This window comes from Callorhinchus milii, unplaced genomic scaffold, assembly GCF_018977255.1.
Source record: "Callorhinchus milii isolate IMCB2004 unplaced genomic scaffold, IMCB_Cmil_1.0 Scaffold10, whole genome shotgun sequence".
In the NCBI taxonomy this organism is placed as follows: Eukaryota; Metazoa; Chordata; class Chondrichthyes; order Chimaeriformes; family Callorhinchidae; genus Callorhinchus; species Callorhinchus milii.
In genome coordinates, this window is record NW_024704751.1 from 14,272,709 (window position 1) to 14,295,017 (window position 22,309).

At 41.5% G+C, this 22,309-nt stretch overlaps 1 protein-coding gene across 3 annotated transcripts; it reads right to left on the reverse strand.

The window, feature by feature from the left end:
• Positions 1 to 7: 7 nt before the first annotated feature.
• si:ch211-15d5.11 (nuclear receptor coactivator 7) lies at positions 8 to 21,361 on the reverse strand. 3 transcript variants are annotated; one of them, XM_007894793.2, is made up of 16 exons: positions 21,159 to 21,357; positions 20,029 to 20,198; positions 17,813 to 18,006; positions 16,660 to 16,739; positions 16,439 to 16,546; positions 15,922 to 16,029; positions 14,793 to 14,936; positions 14,139 to 14,323; positions 12,081 to 12,874; positions 10,430 to 10,598; positions 4,932 to 5,091; positions 3,296 to 3,415; positions 2,547 to 2,699; positions 2,317 to 2,412; positions 1,709 to 1,782; positions 8 to 844 (listed from the first exon to the last, which is right to left on the reverse strand). In XM_007894793.2, exons 2-16 carry the CDS (start codon positions 20,121 to 20,123, stop codon positions 709 to 711), a joined length of 2,616 nt encoding a protein of 871 aa, XP_007892984.2. In that variant the 5' UTR covers positions 20,124 to 20,198; positions 21,159 to 21,357; the 3' UTR covers positions 8 to 708. The 3 variants fall into 3 exon arrangements, with proteins under 3 accessions (XP_007892984.2, XP_007892986.2, XP_042194782.1); XM_042338848.1 differs by lacking the exon at positions 1,709 to 1,782 and having other exon boundaries at positions 756 to 844; positions 21,159 to 21,361; XM_007894795.2 differs by lacking the exons at positions 17,813 to 18,006; positions 20,029 to 20,198; positions 21,159 to 21,357 and adding an exon at positions 16,939 to 17,147.
• Positions 21,362 to 22,309: the final 948 nt, after the last annotated feature.

Consider the following 22,309-nt stretch of genomic DNA (forward strand, 5'->3'; position numbering starts at 1 on the left):
TCGCGGCTTCAGATTAAGATACTTTAATATTAATAACTAACTGTGCAATCAAATCCCATTACATGTGGCAATTTCAGACAGACCACACACACACACACACAAAATATTAAACCAGACTTGCATGTAACAAGATTACAGAGCAACCAAGTAAAAAGCAAGTAGCCATTTAGTAAAGAGTCATTTGTATTCCAGCTTTTGCCAAGAATTGGTTAGGTATGAGCTGCAGCCTTCATTGTCAGGTGGTGATTTATTCCAACAGGACACCAAGAATTTGCGGGTGTTTCCGACTGCAAGCTGTTTCAAATGCACGGCACAACACATCAGCATTGTTGCAGTGAGCCCATCGAAACAGGACAGGTCCTGATTGTTCTCTCGATGCGAGCTCCACGTGGCTTAACGAAACTCTTGAGGTGCTAACCGGATTCAGAAGCAAAAGCTCCCCCCCCTCTTCCACACGAGGAATTGATCGACATTTCCTCCTCTGTCTGCATCATCTCCATCGCTGGAAGCCAAACCTCCTGTGTGACTGCAGCCATGCTGCTGAACCCGGTCTAAAGAGGTGCGCGTCCAAATGTCCTTTCGGTACTTTTATTTGCTTTAAAAAAAATAATACGAAGCAGGAACTCGTTTCATGAATTTATCAATGTTTTCAGCGACGCACGTCGGCAGTCGGCGCTGCAGCCCTGTTCCAGGTCTTGCAGTGCAAGCTTAGCGAAATGTCCAGACTTCGAGGTCCCGCACGTTAAAATCTTCGACTTTGGACAGAATGGAGTTATTGAAGGTCGGGCAGGAATTGCTTCGGCCCCTGTTGAGATCTTCATCCAGCCACAACCCGAAGCGGCCACTTTGTTGGAAAGGAAAAAAAAAAAATGGATTGTGATCAATTTGAAATTTCTGATCGTTCTGCACTTTTAACAACTATGGTCAACAAGTATCATAGACTGTAAACTTCCAACACTCGAGAGAGCTTAACTGTAATGAAAAGGGTTATAATAATAATAATCCTTGCATTTGACATAGTGCGGGAGAGGGTGCGAGGGATGAGGCCATCGAGGGAGGCATCGAGTGGTGGAGTGAGGAGGTCAGAGAGGTCAGGAGGTGCCAGGGAGTGAACGGATTTGAACACAAGCGTGACAGGATCTTGAAGTCGATCCATTCGGTGATGGGGAGCCGGTGGAGCCTGGGCCAGAAATGGTGAGATGTGGGTTCCGAGTTTGGTCCGGGTCAGTTATGTGGGTGGCAGAGTGTTGAATGAGCTGGATCTTGTGAATGGTGGAGCTGGGGAGACCTGCGAGGAGTGCATTGGAATAATCCAAGTGGGAGGTGACAAACTCACCTGCAAGGGTTTTGGCTGCATTTGGGACCTGACAGCTCATCACAACTATAATAATCCTTGCATGTGATCTAGCGCCTTGTCATGCGGTTGAGACATCTCAAAGCACTTCACAAGATATACTGTAAAGACTATATTTGGTGGGCAAAATGGGGCAGAGTAAATCTATGAAAAATACCCGTATCACTTGATGCTGTTTTGCCATGGGCAGATGAAAACACGTTAGAATTAGGAATTAGATATGTTTGGAGCACAGAAGGAATTGGAAGCTTCAATTATTTCCCCTGTTCAGTTACTTCACTTCCTCTCCAATGTTGCCAATACAAAGAGTTTTCTCTCCAGAGTTAGGATCTTGTTCCTCATTTAGAAACCTACCTCCCTCCTCCTATTGCTAGAGAATCCAAACCTCCTTTTATAAAGAACGAATTCTCCCCAGTCCAGGGGAAGATCTGCAAACAGATTGTAGCGATTAGAATCTGCTCCAACAAAAGAAGCCGGCTAAGCACGTGAGTCATTTGATATAGAGCCTTAGATATCTCAAAGCCTTTCACAGAATATACTGTAAAGTGAATTGACTGCATCTGTTTTGGGTGAAATGTGGCAGCCAACTGCACACAACAGTGGCCCACAGACAGCCATAAAAAAATGCAGGCCATTAAACCCCGCTCCTTCCAGAAACTGCCCCAAGCTTGCCTGATAGCACGCTTTGACTCATCAATCTGATCTTCTAGGAGAAACTTCTACACAGATTAAACAATCCTCAAAGCTAATAAAGCCATCTCCACTATTCAAACTCTGTGCTCCTTCCGTAAACAGATAACATTCCTCCCCTCGTCACAGAAATCACTGTGCACAGTTGGATACAGATTTCAGTCTGTATCTCCCTCTATATTCTGTAGTAACTGCAGCACTGAGGGAGTCAATAACTAAGGTACTATCATGAAGTGTGACTCAAGAACGTTGCTCGAGCCCACTCTATATACCTTAAAATCAGGATTAAAGGTGAAGAGAAATGTTTCTCCCGTCCCAAAGAAAAGATCACTCGACTTCGGGGGGTGTGAGGTCAAAGCACCGAACACCTAGAACGGACACAAGTCGGGGTAAGTGCATATAATTCAGGGAAGCGCACATTAATAATCTTTCCATTTGATACCGTGCCTTAACATTGCCACAGAGCATGACATTCTGTCTGTCAGTATAACCAATTCCTTACCTGACTATGTGTGTCCTTTAAAATCAGCAGCACTGGCGAGTCAACTTTGGCCACTTTTCGGTAAAGGGTTTTCAGACTAAAGCCATGCAGAGATGTGTTGTATGCCAGTCGCCAAGGATGCCCCACTGTTCTGGGTGGCAGATGCCTTGAAATCTACAAAACAGTACAACAGAATTCAGGTAAACAAAATTTGGGAGCCTCTGTCCTTGAGGGAAGGGAATTTTTTTTTGTGAAGTTTCATTGACAAGTTAAATAATAATAATCCTTGTATTGATAATATAGCACCTGTAATTGGAAACATCTCAAAGCACTCACAAAGTTACTGAGAAGTCTTATCAGTTTTGTAGGCAAACACATCAGCCGATTTACGCACACAGTAATGCCCCACGACCAGCCCTAATGTGAAGTACCAATTTTATCTGTTTTTATTGCCAAGGACATTGGGAGAAACTCCCTTCCCTTTTGGAAAAGTCCCCACCTAACTAAAAGAAAGAATATATATTTCTTTCATCCAAAATTATCTTCTTCATCCAATTTAATTTGAATGATCTCACCTGGATTCTCTTTCCTTAAGTGTAGACTAAACCAACGGAAGGAGAGTAAAATTTCACCCACAAAATACTTAGACAATTCACTTTGTAGTATATTCTGCGAAGCCTTTTGAGAAGTCTGAACAACGTGCAAAGACTCTATATCACATACAAGGATTATTATTATTATCATCAATATAAAATCTCACTGCCTTCTACCTTCTCAATATGAAACGTTTCCATCAAGTTGCTGCTCCCCTCCAGCACTGGTTCAACATAACCAAACTCTGTCTCGAAGATATCATACTGGTTCAATGGGTTATCCTCTACAGTTATAATCTACGAAAGAAATAAGAAGGCAGAAGCTAAACGCTGTAGAATTGAGGATTTTAAAAAAAAAAACAATCAGTAAATCACAACAAACCGAGAACATTCAACCAAACGAGTCTGGTAATAATACAATGATATTTTGCACCTTTGGGTCAAGCAGGGAAGCTGAGTTGGGCAGTACGCAAGTTGGCCTTTAGACTCACAAACGGGCAGTGCAGAAATGCAAACACTGATCAAATGTGGGTACTCTTTTCCCCGATGTCAATACAGTGGAGAGATATCAATCCAGTCACTGCTCTTCACATCAGAATAGAATCATAGAATTACACAGCACAGAAGGAGGTCATTCGGCCCATCATGTCTGTGCCAGCTCTTTTAAAATAGCTGTCCAAATCAATCCCACTCCCCCGCGCTCTCCCCGTAGCCCTGCAAACGTGTCCTCCCCAAATAATTATCTAGAGACGTGTTGTACTGAATAAAGCAGGTACTGACCTGGACAAAGGGTCCATGTTCCCCGTTTGCTTTGTAAATGATTTTGTATTGCCCTAAGAAGCCCGTCTTTGCTCTCTGCACCACTGCAGTTCTGACCATTCTCTGGCACGAGCCTCTCTCTCTTTCTCTCTCTCTGGAGCAGGCAGAGTGACTCCAAGCACACTGTGCTTCTATGTTTAGACTGTTCAGCACAAAGCGAGTGGCTGACATCAATTTCCTCTCCGCATTCCGAAAAAAACAATCTGAGCATTTAGCTCATTGCGGTGAGAAAAGGGAAAGCTGTCTTTAGAATAAACAGGTTTGTTGACTGATCTGCTCTGCATAAAGGAGAAGTGCTTTTATGCATCAATTATGTCCATTGATAACCTTGACAAACTGCAGCTAGGGATCACTTGGTCCAATGCCAGATCTAAAGTCTGTACGGCCACTAAATGCGGCTTCAACATGGAGCGGTGTGGAAAGTGCCCTTGAGCAGGAGCAAAAGAGAGGCTATTTTACACTTGCGCAGCTATGATTAAATTTGATGAAATAAAATCTCGGAGACTTGAATCTCTCAGCCTGCGTAATGTGCACTTTACATCAACAAAATTATCCCTGATTCCATTCCGTCCCAAAGCTTTCCTGATGAATTTGCTCTACGTACAGGGCGGCGAGTTATTTTCCCCATAAACGCTTCATGTTTTGCTATAAAATCATATTGAATCTGAATATTGCTTGGAATTTAAACGCTCTGGGACGCTACCCCGGGTGAAGGGTGCTGTACAAGTGCAAGTTGTTGTGGTTGGTTTTGCTAAATTGTTGCACAAATCTTTTTTTATAAAGGATCCTTATAAACCTTCCTGGTCTGTAAGTCTCAGGTATTCAACTAAAAGAAAACTTACTGACTCATACTCAGAAAGTTACAGGCAAAGAGTTGTGCAGCACTCCTGTGTGAAGAGCGCAATATAAATACAAGATGTTGTTGCAAAGTTCTATGGAGTGAAATGTCGCAGTAGTCTCTATTGCCTCTATCGCAAGATGTGGCTACACTCACCTCCCAATCTTCGAACAAACCATCGAGGACATTCTCGGGCAAAGAGAACCCGCACTTTCTCTCCAGCAGCACAAAATCGTCCACTTGGGCATCATCCATTCTTTCAAGTGAATAAATCTCAGGTCTCCACTGTTTCAGGTATTGATGCAACTCGTCCACCCTGTAGGAATAATCAGTAACATTAAGAATAACTCGCATTTATATGGCACCTTTCACGCTGAGTGCTGAAAGATATCACCAGTGCCATGTGGGTAGCATTTGTTTTGAGTCACGATATTGATGTTAGTTTTAGCTCCTGATCATATCTAAAGGTGTCAGAGTTCCTCCTGTTGCTGCGAGTTACTAAACTGTGTAGTGACTGTTGCTTCGGCAGCTAAGCTGAGCCAGATGAATGAATGATCAATGAATTGTCTTTTTGTTGAATTGGAAGGAAGAACATTATTGAGGATACTGGGTTTTCTTTCCTACCTCTGCATCAAGGCCTTCACCTCATTTCCTGAATACAGTATATATTTGTGTGTATATATAATATATAAAACAAAATCAGAAACAGTGCATTAAAAAAGACATTTATTTTTAAAAACAAATCCCACCTGGGTGTATCGATTCTGGGCACCTTCTCACCATAAAGTCTGCCTGCAAAATGGAACAGGCCACTGCAGATTCAACGAGCACAATTCTCACCACAGCTGCATATGGTTAAGAGCAATTGTATTGGAGCTATAGCTGGGTTTCGCTGTATCACATCACTTATCATAGAAGTTATCATAGAATAATACAGCGCAGAAGGAGGCCATTCAGCCTATGGTGTCCGTGCCGGCTCTTTGAAAAGAGCTACCTAAACCTTAAAGTAATAAAAGAGGCGCATTCATTACTTAATTAAATCCACTGAGCTCGACTGGCAGGCAAGGAGTAAACAAACTAATCTGAATGCAGTGGCCTTAAAAAGCCAGGCAGACAATATTGAGTCAGAACATGACCAGGGAAGCTTCACTGTGGGTGGATAGACTGGATTTTCCTATCTTATAGTGAGGGGCTGCTGAACTGCATGTACACACATCATAGGTTTGAGGCAATAGTGTTACATTTCTGGAAGGACTCATAGCATATCTTTGATTGGGATTATTTTATGGTGACTTTTCACTGCTGAGCTGCAAATGGTGAGTGGGTATAGCATTCTGGTACTCATTAATGACTTTTATACTGATTTTAAAAAATCTTACCATTCCCCACGGTTTCCTGACATTTCTATACAGGATGCTATTTTTCCGTTTACTAACTGATAATTAAGTCCAGTTCAAGTACTTTCCAAAATTATCCGAGTTAAGCAACAGGATGCTTTACATTGTGGAAATGTCATCAGTTTGACTAATTTTAAAGTGTTTTTGTTTTCGAAAGAAATGATTGCCTTCCAAGTGAATGAACGGATTATAATCATGAAACAAGTTCCCCAGTTTTGTGGATATTGCCCAATCTTACCACAAGCCTCCTCAATCTAAAATACGTTATTTCTTGGTTCCCACAATACAGACAAACTTACCCCGATTCCTGCCACTCTGGAGTCAGTTGAAATGATCAGCCTGTATCTCAGAAGCTGAGCTTTATAAAGTGTGCTGTAATCTTGGTCGAAAATCATTACATGACATGTCTAATCTGGAGGCTACCCCTGCGAAGCTACTTGTGAACACTATGATGATAATTAGCCTCCTTCACTCTCTGTCACTGTATTGTACGCTGTCCGCTTCCGTAATCTAGATAGGAAGCTTCTTGTACACTGCAGTACAGGGTGGGGCAATTCATCGGTGCTTTAGCATTAGACCAACCGGGATTTATATTTCTTTTCCTTAAAATTGCTGTGGTTTCTGGGCTGAGGAGAACCGTACTATGTGCAACTATTGCATCAGCTCGTCCCAACAACAACAACAAAATTACATTTGTACAGCGCCTTTCACGTCGGGAAGACGTCCCAAGGCTCTGGAGCCAACCAGTAATGCTCTGTGCAAATTGATTGCAACTTTCGCCTACAAATACAGTCACTTTGCTTTACAGCAATAATCTATCAGGCATCTTTCCTAACTCCAAATCAGTGAAGAGATCTGAACTCCACTGCTATCTTTCTCATGTGAAAGATATGACCTTCTGCAATCCAGGGAGGTTAAAAGTTGGGCATTTGCAATAAAAAGTAGTGGTGGAACAGGTTTGGACCAGTCGGTGTTAGGTCTATCTTGCAATGGTACAATCAGCAAAGCGTCTCGGGTCAATGATTGCTATCGAATGATTTTGTCTTGAGATTAGCAACTCATCCAAGCTAGTTACCTCTGAAGACATCATTAATGCTCCCTGTTTGTGAGGAAAAGTGAACGCAGAGACCAAAACAACCTGAATGATATTGCGCCTTGTTGCTAACTACGTTGCATTTAGTGACCGTTTTGATATGTAAGCCCATAGTCTGTCGAATTCAAAGTATTGTTTGATTATAATGCCTATTTATAGTATCTTTAATGTATGCACGTCTTTATTATACCAAATAGTTAACAGCAACAACTTGCATTTATATAGCGCCCTTCACGCATCCCAGAGTGCTTCACAGTTGCGGAGTCTGAAAAAAAGCCGTGTGGCGAGGGAGTGGGGAGGTGACAGTAACCACGATCAAAATGTAAGGTACCAAAACCGCTGGCCACGGTCTAGGACTGTTTGTACAGCAAACGATAGTATCAGCAGCTTGTTGTAAACAAGTTCACGAGGACGACCGTATTCACTCTCATTTCTGCCTTTGAACTCCTAGCAACATGTTTGAAAGGAACATCAATAGTAATAATCCTTGAATTAGATCAGAGAAGTTACTCAACCGGCAGACAGAGAGGGAGGGAGAGAGAGCGAGAAAGAGAGAGTGTTGATACTCACTGGTACAGATACAGTTGCAAATGTTTCCCAGCTTCGGTAATGGTTGCGTGTGATTCCCATCCCAATGGGCAACTTGTCATTGGGTGGCAGATCAGTAGGAATCTATTGGGTAGTTACTTTGCTTCATATGTAACAGGTCAGCGGACTTGTTTGAAAGAGCTTAAACCACAGCTAAGCAGAGGCAGCAAAAAATAAATAGGAAAGGATTCCATTCTGTGAATGTCCAAGGGGCTCGAGGCCAAAAAATGCCATTTGTGTTTACCAATTACTTTAACTGCTCAGGACTTCCTCAACAACAACAACTTGCATTTATATAGCCCCCCACCCCCAGCGCAGGGTAGCTTCCCAGAGCTCTTGACATTGATGGAGAACGATGCTGAGCCGGGGGGGGGGGGGTGGAACAACCGTAGGTACTGTCGAAGAGGAAGATCTTGAAGCGCGACTTGAAGACGGGGGAGGAGGGGGCAGGGCGGAGAGTTGGAGCAAGTGTGTTCCAGAGTTTCAGGGCATAGCGGCTGAAAGCCGCGGCCACCGATGGTGGAACGGAGGGCACGGGGGACGAGCAGTTCTTTTTTTTTTCTATTTTAATCAAATTCTGCCAACTTTAGCAAGAGGTTTTATTTTGTTCTTCTGTGACTTCCTCTCCAGTTTTCGCCGCGCTCAAGTCAGGCAAGTAGTTGCCTGCTTGTGACCTAAACCAAGCATCGTTCAACTTGTTTTCCACAGTCAGAAGCCAGGAGACCAGTGTGAATGTCCCCCCCCACACACACACACACGCAAGGCACTGGGCTTTTGTACTTTACTGAGCAACCGTTCTGGCCATAGGTTGATTGTCGGAGAGATAAGACAGACGAATGATGGTCCTGGACACGGTGCAAGCAAGACTCCGGCAAATTCATGTCATTCACCGGATGCAATGAAATTCAAAGATACAGCAAGTCAAAGGTGAGTTTCTTATTCCTCAGCAGCCCTAGAAGGTGATCATTCAGAAGTGATCTGAAAAGGTTTGTACAATATTTAAGGCAATGTGGCCCAACTCACAAACTGCTCATCTGGGATTTGAACCTGGATCTCGGCATTCAAACTCCACCGCAAAGGAAATTTGTCATTGGGAGATTTCATGCCAACTGGGCCAATAATATGCAAAGGAATGCCTCTAGCCATTGTAATTTTGTTTATTTGGAGGTAGCTTCCTGCAGTTGAACTCTTACTGGGCAGAACTGTAGGAATATCTGCCACAGCGTGGATGTAACCTGTGGCCGCTACTTATATCATTAACCGGTCTGTGCAATTACATCACAAGCAATGAACACGCACGACAAATTCGCCCTTTCCTGTGATTCTTTGTCATCTGTCACCGTTGTGACTTAAAAACGTTGAGAAAACATTCTTGTTTCTTGCCAGTGTCCGTCAGTAACCTCGACGATGAGAAGAGCTGCTGCAAACGTGACTGGAAATAGGCATGTAAATGAGAGAGTTTATCTGCGGACATGTAGTCGAAGTTTGTTATTGCCTTCTTCGGGCACTGCTCGAGAGCGCTCACAGCGTCCCATTCACTGCCCGTCTAAGCAAGTGACGGGCACAGGAACAACAGCAGCTTGTGATCCAGGGGGGGAGTGGAGGGGAAGTCAGATAACAACATGTCCTTGGGGGAGCCTTTTTATACGTCCTTGGGCAATGCTGCCTTGAGAGAAACAGATAAGCTCAGTTTTTGTAAGTTTAATTTTTTTTGGCTTGTTTCTCTAAACGTTGGAAAGGGAAATGCAGAGTCATCCTATCGATCTGGGCTGGCTTTGAACCCGGGTTAGAGAGGTAGAAGGATAATGCACCACACTGTAACCTAATGCTACTCTACTGTGTCAGCACTGGTTCCAATCACAAGACAATGTGCGACAATATCTAAAATGCAGCTGACGAGCTCCGTACACAACACAGCCATTGTTACCCCCTAATGTCACGCAGCCCTCCTGTTCCGAGCTTACATAATCGACCTGGGTTCACGGATTCGTTGTGAGGCAGTTAAATTTGCAGAAGGCACTAATCTGAGAAGGGAGATGTAATCAGAGGAGACAGCCAAGAGTTTGCAAAGATCATAAACATAAGATAGCAAATTTAAGTTCATTAGCTGAGAGGAACAATGAGATAAGGGTGGGGGGGTTTCAGACTGGAAAAGAGAAGAGTCGGTGGGGACCTTGTAGAGGTACATAAGATGTTTAATGGGATAGAGAAAGTATACCCAGAATACTTTTAAGATAAGGTAATGCAGCAAGGAGAGGAGGCCTTATAATAATATAATACAATACTTGCATTTGATATAACACCTTATCACGTCTTCGAGACGTCTCAAAATGCTTCACAGAATATACTGCAAAGTGAATTGACTGTACATTTTGTGGGTGAAACTGTATGTTTTCAGCGTCGTGAACGGTAAGTTTAGCACAGACACCAGGAAGCATTCCTTTATACAGAGAGAAATCAGCAACTGGAATGGCTCATCGGGAATAGTAATGTATCCCGACGCGTAATAAGTGAACTTGTATTTGCTACAAATGGTTGTGTTTACAATAAGATGTGAATATGTGAACGTAACTTACTTTTCCTGAGACATTGCAAACCAGAACTCCTCAGATCTCTGCTGGCATCTATTGCGAGGGACGGGCACTCCAAACTGAACCAAGCTGCTTCTTCTCAAGGGAACTCGAACCTTTAGGCATAAAAACATCATCCGCAACTTCACTTCATCCTCTTTAGCATCTTGGAGTTCTGCAACGCAAACCGAATCTGGTCATCAGTCTATATTGCAACGTCTCAATCAGTTACAACCACTAACTAATTATTTTTATTTTGTAATTATTGATGGAGAATATCGATTATTGTTGATGTTGATGTTTGTTTTTACCTTTCTTTCAGTTTTTTTTAAAGTAATTTTTTTTGACTACAAAACATTATCTGAAGTGCTTTAATAAAATTTATATAATCACAAATAGGGGGCAAGATATGAGGGAACTGAAGAAGAGAGTTCCACGGTACCACACTAAAATGATCACGATTATTAGGGATATCCAAACCAAACAAGTTTCAACAATTGGAAATTAATTATTTACTGCAACAACTTGCCTTTTAAACAAACACATTTTAAATCCAAAACCTTTTTGTTGCTTGCATACTCGAGGAAAGCCTTGATGCAATTGCAGTACATTTTTGTGAAAGGAAGGTCCTTGACTTTTTTTCTATATATATGTATTATACACACATACATGTATTATACACAAATGGATTACTGCTGTTTGACCTTGTGAACAACAAGTCTAATTGAACAAGGCTCTGTGCTATTTTTAGCCTGTGACATTTATCAGCCATTCAATACCATTGAGCATTGGATCTATTCGGAGGTTACTGTATTTTGACAAGAGCATGGGAATCTGTGTATGATGATAATAATAATAATTAATAATCCTTGAATTTGATATAGCGCCTTATCACGTCTTCAAGTGAATTGACTATATTTTGTGGGCAAAACACGGCAGCCAATTGTGCACAGCAGTGTCCCACAAACAGTCGTGGATTGAGTGACCAAACTATTATTTTTATTTATTTTTGAAGGGATTATTAACCCTGGAAAAGCGATCCGCCAGTCAACTAACAACCGGGTTCCTACTTACTGCTAGGCAAACAGAGGTGTATGGAATAAGGAAACTTGCCTAACGTTTCACCCTGCTTGGGAATCAAACCCAGTCCTCTCTCTTGCAAGGTGAGCACACTAACCAATATGCCGCACAACTATTCAAAGAGAGGGATTCGGTAACTTGAAACTTGTGGCGAAACGTTATCAGGTTGGGTGGTCCTAGCTGGACAAATAATGTGCTGCAGAGTTGCCATTTATGAAAGGGTTGGTTACGTACTGGAGTAGACTTTTCTGGTTGCAATAGGAATAAGTTATAAATCTAATATAGACAAGTGAAGGGCTGGAAATAACCATCTGGACAGTCCTAAAGCATAAGAAAAAAAAATTGACTCTATTACTCTCTTTCTGCTGCAACTTTAATTTACTTCTCAATCTCCTCGATCAATTTCTTTGCCAAATAACTAGCAAACTTCCTCATAAATCTGCTGATATAATCTTCCTCCACCACCTTCCTGGGCAGTCAATTTGGCACGCTCGTTGCAAACTCCAATTACTGCTGCTGAGGAACATCACTATTCAAAGAGCGTAGTGGGAATGCATATGTTCCTGATATCTCGTACCTTGTGTTAATCCACGCTTTTCCTTCAAAGTAGGTAACTCGAAATCCCCTCCACTGTCCTGTTTGCTGTATTGATAAGCTGTTAACTGATCCTTTGCTCTGGAACTGTTCATTAAAGAGCAGACATCTTGAACCTTTAGTCCACGACTTGAAAGTTCGGTGTGAAATAGTTCTTCTTTAGTCTTTTCCAGATCATGTTCTGAATCACGAGCTGAAAGGACACTGGCATGCTCTTCATCTGATAGACGTATTTCCCAAAAAGAACCGTCTTTGTTATCTGCACTGTTAACTGAATCACAGAGGATCTCTAATTCCTTTTGTTCATACAAACCCTCCTTTCTTAGTTTACTGGACAGAATACATTGGTGGCCATGACTTGTGTTGTCTTCTGGATTTTTTTGCCTTGTAGAACAGAGTCCATTTTGTGATATTAAATTATCTCCCCCGCATTTCACTTTGCCGTCAAAGGGCAGTATTTCCTTATTTCCAATCGTACCATTTTCTTCCAGATCCAAACACATCACGCAGTCCTGCAATACCGCTATTTCATCCAACGATTTCTCATTAGCCTGACACAGAGAATCGGGACAAGAGTAGGAGACCCCAATGATTTTTGCCAGAGGTGTTTCTTTACTGCCGGGAAATAAATGGGCCTCGTTCATCTCTGCACATTGAGGTTTGGCTTTGATCTGAATGGGAGTGTTGAAACGACGAGCCTTCCTTTGGACAGTGTTGGCAATATTTCTTCCTGTTGGTTTGTATTGACTGGAATTTGTCTCAACAGTAACTTTCCGTCTGTAGAAAAAAGGAAGGAAGAGTGTATTCATCCCAGTTGCTTCAAAGCAAATTGGAGTCAAATCAACTTGCATTTAATTCCATAGCAATACGAGCACGAGAGAACCCCAAATTCTCCCAAAAGGTAGTAAAGATGCTTAACCTAAAATTTAAGATTTGTTCAAAGAGTTGTTTAAAATTAAAGTAATTTGTAAGTTTGCTTCCGATATTTCCTCTCCCACCCCTTTTCCCTGTGTGATACAATTAGTTGGGAAAGTGAGATCGGCCTGTCTATTCATCTGGCGACCATATTCCTTTCTGGAGCGGGGCTGGGTTAACAATTTGTTCGGTTAGGCACCACTAATTCCGTAACCGCTGATTCTTTGGGGACCAAGTGATGATTTTGCTTTCTTTATTGCACCTCCCAGGAAGTCTTTGCCTCCCCAGGTTCTGAAGAACAATAAGGTACTGTGTTTTTCCACTTCCTGGCTCTTAATTGTGTGACCTTTGCTGGCCTCTGTCCCACTTCCATTCCCACCTCCCGGCACTGCCTGAAACACAGTAATTCTTCTTCCTTTAATTTTGCAGTAAGCCTCTGGACTCCTCTCTGAGAGCTCAGCTCCACTGTTCCAAAAGGTTTGTGTTTCCTTTTAATGCTATTTTTGCCCAGAGCTCTGAATTCTACCTCAATTCAGTGGTTAATCGATCACATTCATTCTTCCACTTTGTCCCTAAATCTGCAATTCCTCTCTCAAAGATTGTAAAATGGAAAGCTGGTTGACTTGATTAAGAGGCAGAGATTTTAAAACCACGAGTGGATACTTAACGCTGTTTAAATATCTTGTTCAATAGCAATTTGTGTAGTGGTTTACTTCAGGCATCCTCAACCTTGTTTGAATAGGCAAGAGATCATGTGTGACAAAGGTAAACTGACATCCCTTAAGATGCTATTGATGCTGTTGTATGGTTGATACATTAACTGTCATGCTTGGTAAGTAGAGAAAGGATCTTTCCCCATCTGACTGATTTTCTTCCTTGTCTCTTTCCCCTCCCCACAAATCTCCCCTCACCATTGCCTCAGTTGACCTGCCAAAATACAGCAAACCCAATCCCAGAAAACGGTGAATAATCAGTCAAGGCTGCAATTTAAATGTGACTGGTTGAGAGCACTGTACAGGTCATCCCTGTTGCAACATTCCTCGCTGGAGTGCAAGTCTGCTTATAACCTAATTTCCTCCAGTTCTGACTCTGATCTTTATATTTTCGTTTTGAACGAAGCACTTACAAGGGTGAGGAGACCCTGAACTTCATGCGGGAGACATCTGTGTGGCAATTGGCCGAAATGATCGATGCCATGCTGCAGGCAAAGAAGTAATCCTCACAGCCATTTTCCTTAACCAATGGGTGGGATTTATACGGGTCGAACAGGATCTTTTTTGGAGTAACAAGGAGGACGCCTTTCACAACTCCCTGTGAGCAGATCATAAATACAATGAGCAGAGGTATTTCCAATAAAGCAAGCAGCACTTCATATTCAAGCTGTTAGTTTAAGTGAACCTTTATATATAAATTGCCCACTCTGGAGGTTTTAAAATAACTGTGACTAATTGCTATTCGTTGTACATTTCTGAAATGGTTTTGTAAGCCACAAAATCTGTCAATACATATATTTTTACATATACCTTTTTTTAGCTGTTAAGACTCCAGCAGTTAACCCAATGGTCCCCAAGCATTGCCAATCTGCACCTACTACTTCCTGGAATTAGGGAGAGTGTGCATTCCATTCCAACAATCTATCTCTTAAAATTCCCATGTGTAGGTGGGATGGATGAAATTCTCAGCTTGGTTTGGATACTCTTAAGTATGGAGAGGGATTTCCACATGTGTCAGGCATGTGATCCCAAAAAAATCCCGTCTGACCAAAAAAAAATATATATACCTTTCTATCTGTGAAATATTTGCAACAGATTTTGAGAAATCTTTCAGAAAGGGAGTTTGTGTCTTGGGTGGGGAACGAAGAGTGTTCTGTGGATGGTTCTGAGCTGCATTGCTGCACAGTGGACATTTTCACAGAATCGGCATCCTGAAAATTACAGAAGGTCAAAAGAATGACTCATTGCTATTACCACAACACAACATGCACTGAATAATTAATTTTGCTGTACTTTGAGAAAATACGATGGAATCATTTTAGCAATAGCTCTCAGTGATGTTTTGCACTATTTCGCCCGCAAAATACACAGTCAATTAATTATAATATATCTGATGAAGCACTTTAACATGGCTCAACGATATAAGGCGCTATATCAAATGCGAGGATATTTGCTATTAAGTAACATTTACAGTGACACAAATCAGAGACAAAAATATATATATCCCAGCAATTCTAAGAGAGTAGGTTCTCAATAGCATTGTCATTTTGGAAGTGGCACTGAGTAAAATAACCAGTAGTTACTATGAGTGATGGTTAACTCTGTATTGAGGATCAGTTCTGGCTGCTTTCTGCCGCTGTGAATAAGATTGTGTTGATGGCAAATGGAGGAGAAATTTCACCTGGGTCTATCTTTACTCTATTTTCCCAGCATTTTAAAATAGGCTGAATGTGATAAATTCTCAAAACTCAAATGTGACCCATGAAGCCAAACATTCATAGATCTTACAACAATATACCAGGGGGAAAAAGCTTCAAAATTAAAACCGGGTTAAAAGATATTTCTCAGATAAATAAATAAATTATTATAATAATTTGGTCACTTAATCCACGACTGTTTGTGGGACACTGTTGTGCACAATTGGCCGTTGCATTTTGCCCAAAAAATATACAGTCAATTACAGCATATTCTGTGAAGCGCTTTGAGACGTCTGAAAGACGTGATTGAGTGATATATCAAATGCAAGGATTATTATTACTATTGTTAAATTCTGCACTCTTTGAATTGCTAAGAAAACAGTGTAAATCCAGACCCGAGTAGAATTTCTACCCTGTAATTGAATGCACATAGCATCTTGAAAGGGTCAGTAGATAATTGCTTGTTCTGCTGTTGCATTGATCGCTATGAATCACTTACCAGAAGTTTGTCATACTCTGCATCTGACAGACTCAGTGACTGGCTGTGACTTGAGGACATGGGGCTGTGATCACTGCGGGAGATGCCTGGATCCAGTACATATATTCTCTGCAAAGGGGAAATAAAAATCAATGCACATGTTTAGTTCAGCTCAGAATTTATATTGAAACAGAAGTTTCCACACGACAATACGGGGACAAATGTAGACGTATTCAGAATCTCATTGTTTTCATAATTTAATACCACCTAGTCTTAGCCTGTGTACCATTTTGTCTTAACAAGCTTTCGAATTGAGATTGAATTTAAGCTATTAAGCATCATCTTAACTTTTTTTTAAGAGAGTGGCTAAGACCACAAAATATTGTAGGTCTCTATTAAGTAGTTTGCCCACAAAATATCAGTCAATGCACTTTACAGCATATTCTGCAAAGCGCTTTGAGATGTTTTGAAGACATGATGAGGCGCTATATCAAATGCAAGGATTACTATGATTATTATGATGAAGTGGCTCACATACCTGCCCGGGGACAATGCTGTGGGAGTAAAGCTTGTTTAACTGAGCCAGTTGATTTGGAGTAGTGTTGAACTTCAAGGCTATGCTGCAGAGGGAATCGTCAACTGCTGCCTGCAAAAGTGATCACACACTGAATCTTGCATCTCTAGAATGACTGAAATGAAACGAATGAAACTAGAATGAAATGAGCAAACGAAACTTATCGAATTGAAAAACGCCCTTACCGTGTATTCAATGGTGCCTTCAGGTTTCTTGTGAATCAGTCTTCTGCCACTCTTCTCTGCCTTTTTATCTGGCAACGAATCTTTCAAGAAAATGTACGACCATTTAATATCTTTGCCTTGATCGCGCTCTGCTGCCTTGCAAAGTGTATATTTTTAAACACGCATGCATAAAAATATATATTTATGCTGCAGCTATTTAATTTGATAGCACAAGGCAGGGGGTCGCATTGGGACAAGTGGTGAATGAATGTGATTGAAGTGACTCAAATAAAAACTCACAGTGCATTTGTGAAGGTACTTCAAAGAAAAAAAAGGTAGGTCTATTGGGAATACTTGTCCCATTAATGTCAGGTATGAGAGGATGGGAATGAGATTGGATTCATATGGAGGAAAATGCCAGCACAGACTTTATAGTCCTGAATGGCCTGTTCCTGTGCTGTAACATTCCATGACTCTGTGAAAGTGGCGTATATTTCCTCAACGGGTCACAGCAGCCTTCAGGAGAGGAAGTGGGAGGGTAAAACATTCGAAAGAAAAACTCACTCAGCCCTTGTGTGCATTCATTCCAACCTTGTCTCCAAGGCAACCAGATAAAAATACTGAGCGAATTCTGTGGACTGAATATAAGCACATTTGCCAGGTTTAGAACCCCAAATCATAATCGTAAGCATGTTGATTTTTCCGATAGATGTTTATCTGAGGTGGGGGGGGGGGGGGGTAGTGGAGATGTTGGTGGAGAGTATAACCTGTGAGTGTCAGTTTGGGTGGGGGAGAGAGATGGTGAAGTAGCAGCCATCTATTTTTTTTACACAGGCAAAAACCTAGGCTCATAGTAGACACGACAGATACTTATTGACTTATTGACTCCCCCTCCACCCACCCACCCACCCACCCTGCTCTATCTACCTGCTGTGTTGTTCAGTTATCTCATCTTGTAGGGGATACTATAGGTAGCCTCAGCAAATCTGAGCTCAGAAGCCCACAGCTCCAGCTCCTAATCACTACCCACCTCCCCCATCCAAACCCCTTGCAAGAAAGTGTCAACAGAACTTGTGGACATAGGTAAAGGACTCACCCGTGATGGGCCAAATGGACACTGACACTCACCTTCCTAACTGCGATGGCGAGAAGAATATTTCTTTCATGCACTTACCCATGGAATAGTACCGTCTTAGGTCTGGATTTCGTATCCTTCCTGTCTGACTCATTTTAGATGGAGAATTTGCTGTGTGTGACGCACTGGATTTCTTCCTGGTGAAGGCAGCCTTGCTCATCCTTCTCTCTGTCCCTGGAGAACTGATTGACGTTGTACAGGTGGTTTTCGTCTGTTTAAATTTCTTCTTTATCCTTTTAGAAATAATGCCATTAATTTGTTTTGTTTTTTCTGGCAGCTGCAATCTCTAATATCCCAGTATTCAGTCTGCTGTCTTTAATCAGACTTTCTCAAACTGGATCTGTCCTGGTAATTAATAATAATAATACTTGCATTTGATGTAGCACCTTATCATGTCTTTGAGACGTCTCAAAGTGCTTCACAGAATATGCTGTAAAGTGAATTGACCATATTTTGTGGCTTCTCGTTGGGAAAAACTGGAACGCAAAACCCAATTGCAGATCTAAAGTAAAAAAAAGTGGTGTGTTTATTTCCCACTAGCATTTATTTTAGCATGTGGTGAAACCAACCATTGGTCCATAAAATATCCTCCTTATAATGGGGCTCTACCAGCCGTCTAAGCAGGTGATGATTTAAAGCTATTTCAATGTTTTATTACAAGTTCTGGGACTGGAAAGAAAAGAACAGTTCACCTCCACTTGTGAAAGGATAACGCTTTCCCCTCTACGCATACACAACACACATACACACACTCCTAAAGCCATTCTAAGATTTATATTTAATGCAGGAGCCACACTATAGACTACCAAGGACACCATGAGGTGACATGATGTCAAATCAATGATATCCTACCTGCAGCTTGGGTTTGAACTTTGCTACAGAATGTAAACAGCAGGACCTAAAGGCAATGGACTAACATGTCCTGAACAAACCTACTGACATTGACACATCCCTGTTTCATAAAGTTGAAATCTTGTTCGATAATAACATAGCAGCCAGACACACTGAATCCCATTGATTTTTACGAGTTGCTCTATGTATTTTTTGATTGAAATAGCATTGATTCCTCCAGCACTTGAAAATGTTTTACAGTGCATGGTGGATTTTTTTTAAAAAAATTCTTAACAGGGGTTTAAAATATCTCTGAGTATCTTATTTAAAATTTGGTGAATGTTTGAAAAGCACTTTTAAACTCTGAGTTTCTTATACCTTATTGCAAGCCTTCGCTTTTACGAGTTGAAAAGACACAATGTCCTGCTGTCTTCACAGCTGTTAGACTCTAATCAGGGATCGCTAGCCCTGAATTCTTCGTTCAGAACGTTGAATAGACTATGCTGCAAATGTAGTTTCTAATCCCATTATTTAGGGTACCTGCCAATATGCTGTGCTATTTGTACATATTTGTACTCAAGAGCAGTGCGACCATTATATTTGGCTCTATCCATTAGACAGCACCTGCTATTGCAGAACAGTGATGGCATTAATTTAGCAATATGTATGATCTTTGTCAGATCATAAGAATTACTGGATGAAAGAAGATCAAAGTCCATCCGGTTTGCCTTGCAGCATCCTGGCAGTCACATGCACATGTCATAAGCCACATACCACTGAGTAACATGTTACCGAAGTAAAAAAAAATGGAGAACTGTGCAAAATGGGGAATGTTTACAATGTACCATTATAACTAAGGTTCAGGTAACCTCACAATACAACTAGTTTATATCTGATTTCTGAGGCAATAGATTACGGTCTTAATTGTTGATCCAGGCTCTCTTTCCCCTTTAAAATCTAGTCTGTTTGATGCATTTTTGCCCACAAAATATAGTCAATTCACTTCAAAGTATATCCTGTGAAGAGCTTTGAGACGTCTCAACTATGTAACAAAGCACTATATCAAATCCAAGGATCATTATTATTATATTTGTCCCTCGGTTTCCTTTCTTTGTAAATATCTTGAAGGGTTAACTCATTGCTGGGGATTGGTTTGGTGTCTGTCTGCTCAGCCTCAACAACAACTTGGATTTAGATAGCGGCCTTCACGCAGGTTACTATCCCAGAGCCTCCTTTCCCAAGCTATCATTTGACTGTCGCCAAACTATTCAGGTGGGGTGGTCCTGGCTGGACAAGCAGCAGGAAAGCTTGCCAGACCGTGCGATCAATGGCAAGCTCCTGGAAATCGAATGGGGATGGACACTGTTTGGTTGTCCCTCAACATTTCAAACTGATTAGTAGCACGTCGATAGTTTAACCCTTACCTCGCCCTCACACCAGAGATATAATCTTGATTTTTCTCCTTTGATCTTGAGGATCCATAATATTTATTTAGCATTCCAAGCAACCCAATTATCATTGCCACCACTTTCACTTCTGTCTTTTGGTTGACCTCTTGTTACATATGAATGGCTCTGCTCTGTGTGACACATAGCTGTGAAGAGAACAGAGAATAACAAGAAAACGGCTCCAGCAAAAGCCACAATATCTGTCACCCCCTTTAGCGGTAACAATTCAGAATGTAATTGGCTGCCGCGTTTCGGCCATAAAATACAAATCAATTCACTTTACAGTATATTCTGTGAAACGCTTTGAGACGTCTCGAAGACGTGATAAGGCGCTATACCAAATGCAAGGATTATTATTATTAGTCTCAATTTCCGATTATTCAGAGGAATATTCACAGGGAACCATCAGTTAGTCATGGAACAATTGTAAGAGTTTTTGCACTAAATAAATAATCAGCTATCAAAAAGTAATTGCTTATTCAGTGTAAAAACTTATAGAGCTTATACAGTATATAAACAACATATACAGAGTTTCGCCCATATAATATTTTGTCCATATAATATACAGTCAATTCACTTTACAGTATATCCTGCGAACTGCTTTGAGATGTCTCGAAGACATGATAAAGCACTATATAGGATTGCAAGGATTATTATTATTATGATTAAAAATTGACTGTCGTTGAGACAACCATGATGAACACAGCAACACTAACTCAAATCATATTATGGGGTCTAGTGTTAAAGAAAAAGGAGTCATCCTATGTTTGAGATACTGCAGCAGGGATTTTCAATGATATGCAAACCCATGATGCTCACAGGAGAGATGCACAGAGGCTGGTGCGAGGCTGACACAGTATTTTAGCTATGGTTGGAGGCGTGTTTCTGTGCTTTACTTTCGTTTGCTCCCCATTGCATTGTAATTTCTAAACAGCAGATTGCTTTTTCCTAACAACAAACCTCAGTCTCGACTCTCCCCACTCCCCCATCCCCCCAAAACCCACAGCTCCCCAGATCCTTGCTCTCTCTCTCTCTCTCTCTCCCCTCCTCCACCCCCTTCACATCACCCTCTGGAGATGGATGCAACACCATTAAATTTGCTTTACCTGTCAGCACCATCACGTTTGATGACTGGCATCTACCTCCAAGGTGGATTGAGGGTGTAACAAGCAATGAGCCTGAAGAACCAAAGGAACAAGGGAGTTAAAAAAAAAGCACATCGACTGGTCCTCAGCAGCTTGTCTGGATGCTCCTGGCTCACCCCCAAACCCCAAAGGGTTCTTAAAGCAGAATAAATATCCTCCTCGCAAAGGCTTGGCAAACCTAAAGTGATCACTTCCCGTTTGGAACAGGTAGGTGCAGGTGACTGTCGCTGTGTTGGTTGGTTGGGAAGAGCAGTTAAGGAAGAAACATGTTTATAGTGTCATTGCATTGTAAACAACAAGTTAGGCACTGATATGTTGTCTCCAACCCAGGACCAAAGGCATCAATGCAAAGTGCTGATTAGGTTTATAAGTATCCGGGCTGCTTTCGTTTTGACAGCAGGATACTGCAAGTTAACCTTGTCATGACATTTAATTAATAGCATTGGATCATTTGCAGGAATCGTTTTATTGCTGTTTTGGACCATGTGGTCCTGTGGTCATGAGGATATCTCTTGGACCAGTAACGTTATGTGTGTGAGGCCCCATCTCTTTCCCCCTCTGGCCACAGCCACACATACACACACACACACACACACACACAAACCTTCCCCTTTCACCCCATCCACTCTCTACGTCCCGGAGCAAATAATCTATAATTCGGATATTCCCTGAGCTCTCAAAGACAATTGTGCAATTCTGGGATATTAACTCATTCCCTCCTGGCTTCCTTCCTTCCTTGCACAGATAAAACATCCATCAGGACCTGAAACCATTGTGGCTCTTATTATACAGTATAGATCCCATGAGACCGCATTGATGATCCAAGATGACAGAGGGAGAAAAACATTGGACTCTGCACTTAACTACACCTCAAAGAGTTGAGTTTATGAAGCTTTAATCTCCTCGTTGACTCTGACTCACCGAGATGTGTTCATGCCCTTTAGCCCAGTCCAGTCTTTGTGCTATGTTATATATAATGCATACAGGATATCGTGACAAAAATATGTTGTATTTTTCAATAACATTTTTCTTTCTTGCCCCAGGGAAAGGCGTTTAATATTTCCTTGTAAACAACATCGCTTCTGACATGTGATGTGTGAATCTGAATCACA

Coding starts and splice junctions, on each gene's coding strand:
- si:ch211-15d5.11 (XM_007894793.2), bottom strand. CDS start 20,123: ATGATAATTGGGTTGCTTGGAATGCTAAATAAATATTATGGATCCTCA. Junction 16,740..17,812: donor AAGACGGTACTATTCCATGG/GTAAGTGCATGA, acceptor TTTTCTTGAAAG/ATTCGTTGCCAGATAAAAAG. Junction 3,416..4,931: donor GTTTGTTCGAAGATTGGGAG/GTGAGTGTAGCC, acceptor TTTCTTTCGTAG/ATTATAACTGTAGAGGATAA.